General features: G+C 50.7%; 2 protein-coding genes across 2 annotated transcripts; one reads left to right on the top strand and one right to left on the bottom strand.

Moving 5' to 3' along the window:
* Window positions 1-13: 13 nt before the first annotated feature.
* On the bottom strand, window positions 14-4,961 carry C1H22orf23 (chromosome 1 C22orf23 homolog). The gene is made up of 6 exons (XM_064454731.1): window positions 4,768-4,961; window positions 4,495-4,557; window positions 3,958-4,134; window positions 2,626-2,760; window positions 1,348-1,448; window positions 14-1,055 (listed from the first exon to the last, which is right to left on the bottom strand). The coding sequence occupies exons 1-6, from the start codon at window positions 4,880-4,882 to the stop codon at window positions 951-953; spliced, it is 696 nt and encodes a 231-aa protein (XP_064310801.1). The 5' UTR covers window positions 4,883-4,961; the 3' UTR covers window positions 14-950.
* POLR2F (RNA polymerase II, I and III subunit F) lies at window positions 4,957-9,028 on the top strand. Its single transcript, XM_009508045.2, has 5 exons — window positions 4,957-5,064; window positions 5,219-5,288; window positions 5,417-5,547; window positions 7,127-7,198; window positions 8,835-9,028. Exons 1-5 carry the CDS (start codon window positions 5,045-5,047, stop codon window positions 8,923-8,925), a joined length of 384 nt encoding a protein of 127 aa, XP_009506340.1. The 5' UTR covers window positions 4,957-5,044; the 3' UTR covers window positions 8,926-9,028.
* The last annotated feature ends 596 nt before the right edge of the window (window positions 9,029-9,624 follow it).

Genomic DNA, 9,624 nt, shown 5'->3' with positions numbered 1-9,624 from the left:
GATTTAAAGACAGATAGCAGCTTAAGGTTCTGATTCCTTTCTGTATCCATGCTTTCCTGGGGACAGAGCGCGCTGCCTGGCTTTGGTGGGGTGGCCGAGTATTGCGAAGAAGCACGTGATGGGATCTTCAGGAAACCGGGAGGTGGACTTTATGCTGGGCTTTATGCAGGAATAGTAGGGCATCATGCTTCAGCCTCCTGGAGGACAGAGCTGGGGGTATGTATGAGGTGAGCAGCAAGCCATTTCCAGGCTCTGTGGGAGGCCAATGGCTGTTCTGCATACCATGCTTTCAGGAACCAAAAACCGCAGCAAGCCCGCAGCAAAGAGCAGCGTGCACTGGGCTGAAATCCCCTTTCCCTCCTCAGCACAGCTGTGTTCCTGTGCGCCTGCCCAGTTCGGCTGCTGCCGAGAAGTTTTGCTGATGCACACAATCACGCTGACCTGCAGCAATGCCAGAGGCTCCTGTTTGCGCAAGGCCACATGGCTGCATCTTCCCCCCTGCTAACTGCCTCCACAGCCATTCCCAGAGCTGTGAGGACAGGAGCAGGCCGTAGATGTGGGTGGCAACACGCATGTTATCATTGTCCTGTTGTGAGAAACCTCCACCTCTGGGTGGATGGAAAGGAGTGATATTTTTATCGGTGGATTGCTGTACTCTGAGGCATTGCATAGGCAAAAGGCGGCTCTGCTTTGTCATGTTTTGGTAGCTGCTGCTGCTGCATGTTTTCACCTCTTATATCATTGAGCAAGAAGGGATCTGGTGCGTGGGTAGTATTTTACCACAGCTTTCTTCTGTTACCAGTTATGCACAAATCGCTCCTGCCTTCTGGCTTTAGGCAACAAGGGGCGCAGCCCCCTCTTTGGGCACAGCCATAGACCAGCCCTTGAGACTCTGATGTGGAGAGTCTGGGAAGAAGTGGGAACAAACTTGCTTGTGTTTTCCCCTTGTCCTAGTCATGGGGATCAGATTTGTTCCCACCAGGGATGTCTTTTGTCATGATCTCTCTTATTTCCTCACTTCTCTTCTTGTCAATGATCTCCATCTCACGCATTTTCTGCAAAGTACAAAAGGGAACAACAGAGCAGGGAGAACGCCGGCAGCTTTTTTCTTTTGCCAGCCCCAAGAACAAAACTTCTATTTCCCTGATTAAGTTAGACACAGACATGGAAAAAAAGAGGCTGAAAACCTCTATCCCCCAAATTCCTGTCTGTCCTGTGCCACAAAGGGAAACACAGTTCTTTTTCCTTCCCTGCTCAGGTAGCAGAGGGAGACTCTGTTTTAAGGCTTCTGACACTAGGATTCCCTCCACGCACTGCACGGCCAATGTCACCAGGGCCCTTGTGTACCTGTGAGATTTCAGTGAGGACAATCCTTTGATACTTCTTGCCCTGTCCTAGGGCTTCCATCTCTGCCAGAAACTCCTTCCTCTCCTGAACTTCATTCATCACTGACAGATAAGAGAAAACACTGTGGAAACAGGATTCAGCTAAAGGCAAGAAAACATGTTTCTGTCCAGATCTGAATGCCTAGTTTCCTAGCTCTGCTTGAACAGCAATCCCACCAGGGGAAGGGTGACATCTGCTGTAACGCTCACCTCGAGCATGTCATCAAAATACCACAGCAGGGCCTTATGCAATGGAAAATGTCCCCCTGCCCATCTTATTACCACTCCCCATCTTGCAGGAAAGGTAACAGACAATTCTCTGTTGCTTGTGGGCAATTTAACTGTCTGTGGATGGAGACAGAACCTGCTTAACACCATTGAGGTTCATTAGTTGACATGCGTACCCAGTGTCCACAACCATCTCTGCTCCCAGGACCAGCACAGGCACAGAATGTCAGCTGCTGCTTTGCAGCACAGACCTGCAGCCAGCTGGTCCAAACCTTGCCACGGTACAAAGTACCTGGGTATTTCAGATGTGTCAAGGACAGCACTCAGCTTGTGACAAGTTCTAGAGGACAGAGAGCATGCATGAAGCCAGTTGCACTGGCTTCCCTGCAGCAGGGACCAAAGCACCCCTTCTGTACACATTATTCTAATGTTGTCCATCTTTGTGCTGCCCTGGTGAGTGAAGGGCTGACTGGGGTGTACATGCACGTTGAAGATTCAAGCACAGAGAGGTATTAGGCAGGGTTTTGCCATCCCAGAATACTCTGCAGGCCAGGGTCATCACTACTTAAAATTCTGCTCAACATTTAAGCTTTGCTAGTGTAACTGCTCTGATTGTGGAGTGAAAGAGAACAGAGCCCAAACCACGGTCAGGCTGGCAAGCGTCCTAGTCTATATTGAGTTACACTGGCTGGAAAAAGGACGTGCAGTACCTGGGCTTCCTGCCCAGGTCACCCTGCGCGTCCCCAGGGTATCCCCTGCCAGCAGATTTCAATTTGTGCGGACAGCCCAGGGAGCTTGAATCTGCCAGCAAACTCTGGCAGTATAAGCTCTGCAAGGACAGCTGGATCACAGCATCACAGCAGCCAGTCCTTTCTCTTGGAAACTGGGCTTTGTGCCTCCTTCCACAACAGGCTTCAGGTTACCAGCAACAAGGCCTGCCACCCCAGCCCTTGGAGGGAGCCAGCTTCCCAGGCTTTCTGCCTGCCTTCCTCCAGGGTACATAAAGACATACATTCTTCAAACCGGTCAGGCTCAGGCATCTCCTCTTCCTTTGTCTGAACCAGCATCTGCTTCACCTTGTGCTCCACCACATCCTTCCCTGTCGCTAAGATGTTTTGGAGCCTTTGCTTCTCCTTTTCCAAATCTCCTGTGAATGCCAAGGGGGAAATAAATTATTAGCAGCCTGTCTCCTCAGGGAAAAGCCTGGCCACACTGCTTCTCAGCTAGGAATGCCAGTGCAAGGGTTACCTTAACATCAGCCCATCCCCAGACTGAACTGTGCAAGCATTGCGCATGGGTACCTGTGGTGAAGAACCAACCAAACTGGCATCAAAGGTTCGATTCACATTTGTAAGCTAGAAAATCACACAGCGCTCCCTTCTTATGCAAGGATTGTGCAAGTCCTGTCACCTGCCCGAGCCTGCTGGTATGCAGAACAGCCATTGGTCTCCCATGGAGCCTAGAAATGGCTGTTTGCTCACCTTACACATACCCCCACCTCTGTCAACCCCCTAGCCAGCAGGCAGAAGTCAGCAAATACTTATAGCAGATGTTCCCTCAGAGATCCATTTTTAAAGCATCTCTGAAGACAGAAAGCTGGGGATGAAGAGCAATTAAGATACCCCCTGCAGCTGCTGAGAATGAACATGAGCCAGCAGTGTGCCCAGGCAGCCAAGAAGGCCAACAGCATCCTGGCTTGTGTCAGGAACAGTGTGGCCAGCAGGAGTAGGGAAGTGATCGTGCCCCTGTACTCGGCACTGGTGAGGCCGCTCCTTGACTACTGTGTTCAGTTTTGGGCCCCTCAGTACAAGAAGGACATTGAGGTGCTGGAGCTTGTCCAGAGAAGGGCAACGAAGCTGGTGAAGGGTCTGGAGAGCAAGACTGATGAGGAGCGGCTGAGGGAATTGGGGTTGTTTAGTCTGGAGAAGAGGAGGCTGAGGGGAGACCTTATCACTCTCTACAACTACCTGAAAGGAGGTTGTAGCGAGGTGGGTGTTGGTCTCTTCTCCCAAGTAACTTGTGATAGGATGAGAGGAAATAGCCTCAAGATGCATCGGGGAGGTTTAGATTGGATATTAGTAAAAATTTCTTCACCAAAGGGTCATCAAGCATTGGAACAGGCTGCCCAGGGAGGTGGTGGAGTCACCATCCCTGGAGGTGTTCAAAAAACATGTAGATGTGGTACTTCAAGGCATGGTTTAGGAGACAAGGTGGTGTTGGGTTGACAGTTGGACTTGATAATCCTAGAAATCTTTTCCAACCTTAATGATTCTATGGATGGACGTAAGGGGAAGAGAGGGACTGGGTGGCATAATTTATTTATTAGTGGAGTTTGCCAACTTACGCCTTGCCCGTGGCTTGAATTTCTCTCGGGTGTAGGCATCTCCTGCCTGGCAGACCTTGGCAGGTCGGAGATGTGGTTTTATTGAAAGCCTGCTCGGCTGACGAACTGGTGGGGAGACAGCAGGCGCTGGCTCTTTGCTGGATGTTGGGTGGCACTGGAGGGGTAGGGTATCTCCTCCTGGAGAACAAACAAAAAATAACAGTAAGTCAGATGGAGAGAAGCCTGGATGGATGGCCCCAGGCTACCACCAGCAGATCTGCCTGTTGATCCACTGTGCCACCCACCACAAGCAAAGACCCCAGGTGCCACAGGTGTCTCACCCTAGCCGCTGGTAGGTGCTGACATGAGACAGACTGCGGTTCAGGTCAGGCCATTGCGTTTCGTTCCCTGGATGACCCTTGGGGACACCTCACCTCGTCATCCCCGTGTGCCAGCAGCAGTGTTTTAAAGCCCTCGCCCATCCAAGCAGGCTGCGGGCGAACACCCCGTCTCACAGCGAGCAGCAAAAGCTCTTCACCACTCTGAGCCAACACTCACGTTTCACGCAGTCCATCAGGCATCGCCTCTGGAAATGCGTCAGCTTCGATTCCTCCATCATCGCTGAAAAACATGACGTCTGGATGACGGCAGCCCGCGGGGGCTCCGCGGCCCCCTCCGGCAGGGGGGACGGGCCGGTGAACCCGCCCCAGGGGATACAAATCCCTCCTCACAACCCAACCCCAAAGTGGGAAAGAAGCGGCTCCGGGAGGCTCAAGCCGGGGCGGCTCCACCGGCGCCGGGCCCGCCCCGTTCCCCTGCTCCCCCCAGTACCTCTCAGCAGCTCCCGCGTTCCCGGGCTGTACCGGCCCGGCCCCGCCGCTCCTTCCCGCCTCCCGCCGGGCTCGGCCGGCAATAACGTCACGCCGCGGCGCTGTGATGTCGCCATAGCGTCACCCGGGAGGGAACGGAGGGGTGGGAAGGGGAGGAAGGGCAGCGCGGCGGCGCGTCGCCTTGGCAACGGAGCCGCCGGGGCACTTCCGGTGGCGTCACAGCGGTACCCGGAAGCGGTTCGTAGTTCCGCCGGGCAGGAAGGTGGTGGGGAGGCAACATGTCCGACAACGAGGACAAGTGAGCGCGGGGTCGGGAAGGGGAAGGGAAAGGGAAAGGGAAGGGAAAAGGGGAGGCGGAGGCGTATCGCGTCCCGGGGCCTCGGGTCGCGGGGAACCCGTGGCGGAGGAGGCCCGGCCCGACCCGCCAGGCAACGCGCGTGTCCCTCCCGCAGCTTCGACGGGGACGACTTCGACGATGTGGAGGAGGATGAGGGCCTGGAGGACCTGGAGAACGCGGAGGAGGTGGGTGATCCGCCTGGTAGTGCCGCTGGCCGGCCGTTGGGGTCGGGGAGGCTGCCGGGGCTGTCGCGGCACGGCGGGGTCTCGCTGGAGGGTGCAGCTGGGCTGCAGCCATGGTCTGCTTCCCCCAGGAGGGACAGGAGAACGTGGAAATCCTCCCCTCGGGAGAGCGGCAGCAGGCGAACCAGAAGCGGATCACCACCCCCTACATGACCAAATATGAGCGAGCCAGGGTCCTGGGCACTCGTGCTCTCCAGATAGCGTGAGTATCCCAAGCATCACCACACCTTCTCCTCCCTTCTCTGTCAGAGCTGCTTTGGTCCTTCCTTAAAAACTCCTGGATCTCACTTAGTCCCTTATATAACTACTGAGCTTGCGGATCACCATCTTGGTCCCAAAGCACAGGACCGTGGAGCTCTCAGTTGCATGTGAAGTCTCCATATCTCTCCCCAGCTGGAACTATGGTCCCTGTGCCTGGAAAGGGGGGCATTCAGCAGCTGCAATGAGCCTTCCTGGGTCATAGGCAAAACAAATAGGGGATGTGACAAAGTGATCCCGGTTTCTGCCTTTCATAAGGGAGCCCACGTGGCCTGGAAAGCTCAGAACTGGTTTGCAAAAGCCAACATTGGAGCGAGGGGTGCTCCAGAATGTCTTCAGTCAATGCCACAGGGATGTAGGAATTAGGAATGGAGTAGCCTACCTGAAACCTGCTTTAAATGCAGTTGCATTGTGGCAAGCTGTAAGTTTTTTAAAGTATTTGGAATAGTGGGACCTCATTTATAATAGGTAATAACACTTAAATCCTATTTTAAGAATGCTCTTAAGTTTGGCTGCTCTCAACTTAATCCATATACCTGTCTAGACTTGTTTTAATAATATGTATCAAACATTTTTATGCCTTTTGAAAAACTGCTTTATGAGCAAGACTATTAGGCTGTGGTGAGGTTTGTCTGAAAGCACATCTCTGAGTTTCATCTTGGTTATATCCACCCTCAAAATAATGCCTCTCCTCTACATCATTTAGAAGCTTGTAGGTGCTGATCAGATCTTTCCTTAACTATCACTTTGCCAAGCTATTCTTTGTGCAGTGTTCACTCTATGAAGCTATTTTGTGCACATTCTCTCAACTGGTCAAGGCCAGAAAATTGGTGGAGATGAGAGAGGCCTGTGGCAGGCCTTTAATCCAAAACATTCTGGTGCCTGGTTATGCTTCACCTACGTATTTTGCCTTCGGTGCTGAGCCTAGGCCAGCAGCAGCCCCCAGTGGTCTCATCTACGAATAACGTGAACTTTCTTTGCTGCCACTGTCTAATGGTCAGACATCACCACCCGTGTTTGCTCTGCTGTTACAATCCTCTGCAAAATGCTGCGTTTTTTATTTCCTAGAGGTAGAGTGCGTTGTAAATCCAGGCCCTCATTTTCCACCAAACAAAGCCTAGAGGGTGTGAGCAAATGGGAATGTAAGAGATGTGCTGGAGTTGTAGGAGGCACGCTCATTTTACAGTGTTTCCACCTTTATTGGATTAATTTTAGAACCACTCTTTTCCTCATATTTAAGTACAGCAGGGGGTGGCTAGAAGGGTGTGGATCTGACCAGCTCTCAAGCACCAGCTGGTCAGCGGAGGCTGAGGGATGGGGCAAGAATAGTCAAGTAAAAGCTCAGTCCATAACCATTTGGGGAAATTTTTGACCCAAAGTGCATAAGAGAGCAAATCAGACTTGCCAAGGTGGTGTCCCACCCTCCTGCTTTACTGGCTGTTGTTCAGGTGACATAGGTAGATGCGTGCTTAGCTGTCCCTTTCCTTCTCTGTATGTTGTCTCAAACGATTGTTCTGCCCCAGGATGTGTGCCCCTGTGATGGTGGAGTTGGAAGGAGAGACAGACCCTTTGCTGATCGCCATGAAAGAACTCAAGTAAGTCCTAGGCTTTGACGGTGAGCATATTGATTTCCATTAAGCAAGCAGTCCCCTCCTCATCCCAGCAGTTAGCAGCTTATTCCAAGACCACCTTGTCTTCCCTCGATAACAGCAAGCACTACAGTTGCCTTCCCCTCTTTCACCTTGGGACTTCTCTGCAGCTGCTCTCTCCCATCCTAGTTGCTTGTGCAGCATACTGATGATGAGGAGTACTCCGACCTCTTTTACTTCAAACTGTTTTTTATTACTATGATGCGAACCCAAGATGCTCATCTTTCTGGAATCAGTTTAATTCCCTGAATGGAATTGATTTGAAGGAAGCATCTGAAGAGACCTGTATTTAAATGAAGTGCTCACAAACAATAAAATAAGGGTCAGGCTGGTGGTATAGAGACCTTGCTAAGAATGTTATTTTCTCACACCCTTCCACACTTGGCTTATTGTGCTTGTGGGGAGGCATGTCCCCTCCTTACAGAAAGATAAATAATTCCTTTCGGACTGTAGCAGAGGCAGGCTCTGGATGACCAGTTGCACGTCCATCTTTCCACAGCAGACCTCCCTGCTGGCCCACAGTTTGTCTGCATGGTCAGTGACCTAGACTTCAAGCAGAGCAACTGGACTCAATTACTGATTGAGTCTCTGTTCTTGAACTGAATTGTTCCTCTGCTGCCCTGGTTTCTCAGTGCTTTGCAGTTGCTCTTGCAGATTTTATATCTGTTACAGCTCCCATTATCATTGCTAAAAGCTCCTTAGGACATGTTCTTGTCAGATCTCCAAGCTCAGTCTGAGTTGCTTCTGGTCACTGAGTGTGAACTCTAAAAAGTTAAGTGAGGGTGTGACAAAGTAAAGTGGCATCCTCCTCTGTGCCAAAATTCCCTTGTAATTCTTGGCATGAGGGAGCTACTTCACTACTGGAAAAACAACGGCTCTGAATGTGATTATTAAAGAAGTTGTATTACTTTAAGTCTGATATGGTTGAAACCTGATGCCCTGATTGGATTCCAGACTGTCTGATTACATACTGCTGACTTAAATCTATTTCCATTAAGTTAAATTTTGTTCAGCATTTTAGTGCTTTCTAATTGGAACCACTGTTAGCAGATGCTGTGCTCTACCCCAGCTGTACCAGGTTTTGCTCCCTGATTAGTCAGTTTTATGTGGCTTTCTTGAAATGTAACTGATGCTTTCAGGGTGCAAAATGCTTTGTAAATACCAGATTTTCATGAAGGTTCTCAGAGTTCTGCCACTTCTGTAGTGTCTTGTGGGGAAAAAAGTCTTCCATCAAACAAAAAGTGGATTTGTTCTTTGAGTCCCTTGATTCCCCCCCCCGCTATCTTAGGTGCTTGGTGTTGTCTCATAGTGAGTTCTGATCACAAGGCTCGATTCCTGTGGTAGCAACAGAGGGCTGACTTTCTGTAGGTTTTTGGTTGGTTTGAGTCTAAGAGTGCTCAGTGCTTTGCATCCGCCAAAGAGAGGAGGTTGTTGTGAGTTCCCTCTACTGTATCATAGCAAATCACTGGTGCTACACTGATGAGCTTACTGAAGCCACTAAGTCACCTCAGTTCCCGTTGCCTGCTGAAGCAGTATAGTGAAGTCTCTGGCATTTCCGTTCACCTCTCTGTCTTCCCTTCAGAGCACGCAAGATCCCCATAATCATCCGTCGTTACCTACCAGATGGGAGCTATGAAGACTGGGGTGTGGATGAGTTAATTATCACGGACTGATCAGCTTCCAGCCATAGTTTTGGTTCTTTCCTTCTCCAGAGATGTTTCTATTTTTGTTTATATTTGTGTAAATAAACTATAAACCTCCCCATTTTAAATTAAATGTTGGGGTTTTTTTGTCCTGCCTTCTCTTTTATCTCAGTCCTACATGCTCAAGAGAAGACTTTCTTCTTTCTGCCAGCTTGGTCATTATTCTTTCTGTGTCCTGGGCTATATTAAATAAGATTAGGGAGCCAATGTGCCATGCTTTTCTTGCAGCTTTTTTCACCTGCAAAGGCCATACCTTTTAGCTAGGCAGTCTTTAGACTGTGATAACTACTTCCTTCTCCTCCTCCAGTACTGCTCCTCCCCAGTTATAGGACCAATAGCCAATTAAATTCCTGCTGTACAAAAATCCTCTTGCAGGTACTTTGGCTTCAGAAAGACTCCAGCCCTCTACCGCTGTCCCTTCTTAACGCAGGAGTGCTGAGACACCTCCGTTGCTTCCCCCTAGACAGTTGGGCCTTTGTGCCCTGAGCAGGTTGCTGTGGAAACCCCCAATTTCCTCTCTGGCCAGGGCTGGCTGTAGGGCTTCTCAGGAGTATCGTAGAGCAGCTCTCATCAAATCACCTATTGTTTCCCTGCTCCTGCTGCTTATCAGAGGTGGGGATCCCCTTTCAGTGGCACTGCCCCAGCCGGAAGCGTGGTCGAGGCTCATGG

The sequence above is a fragment of the Phalacrocorax carbo genome, chromosome 1 (genome assembly GCF_963921805.1).
Source record: "Phalacrocorax carbo chromosome 1, bPhaCar2.1, whole genome shotgun sequence".
In the NCBI taxonomy this organism is placed as follows: Eukaryota; Metazoa; Chordata; class Aves; order Suliformes; family Phalacrocoracidae; genus Phalacrocorax; species Phalacrocorax carbo.
Note: the sequence above shows the minus strand (reverse complement) of the source record. Positions and strands in the feature narration are given on the sequence as shown.

Excerpts from the sequence above, each read along its gene's own strand:
- POLR2F (XM_009508045.2), top strand. The coding sequence starts at position 5,045 with ATGTCCGACAACGAGGACAA. Across the intron at positions 5,289-5,416 it reads ACCTGGAGAACGCGGAGGAG|GAGGGACAGGAGAACGTGGA; the intron begins GTGGGTGATCCG and ends TGCTTCCCCCAG. Across the intron at positions 7,199-8,834 it reads ATCGCCATGAAAGAACTCAA|AGCACGCAAGATCCCCATAA; the intron begins GTAAGTCCTAGG and ends TCTTCCCTTCAG.
- C1H22orf23 (XM_064454731.1), bottom strand. The coding sequence starts at position 4,882 with ATGGCGACATCACAGCGCCGCGGCGTGACGTTATTGCCGGCCGAGCCC. Across the intron at positions 1,449-2,625 it reads GCCTGACCGGTTTGAAGAAT|TGATGAATGAAGTTCAGGAG; the intron begins GTATGTCTTTAT and ends CTTATCTGTCAG. Across the intron at positions 1,056-1,347 it reads TCCTCACTGAAATCTCACAG|AAAATGCGTGAGATGGAGAT; the intron begins GTACACAAGGGC and ends TGTACTTTGCAG.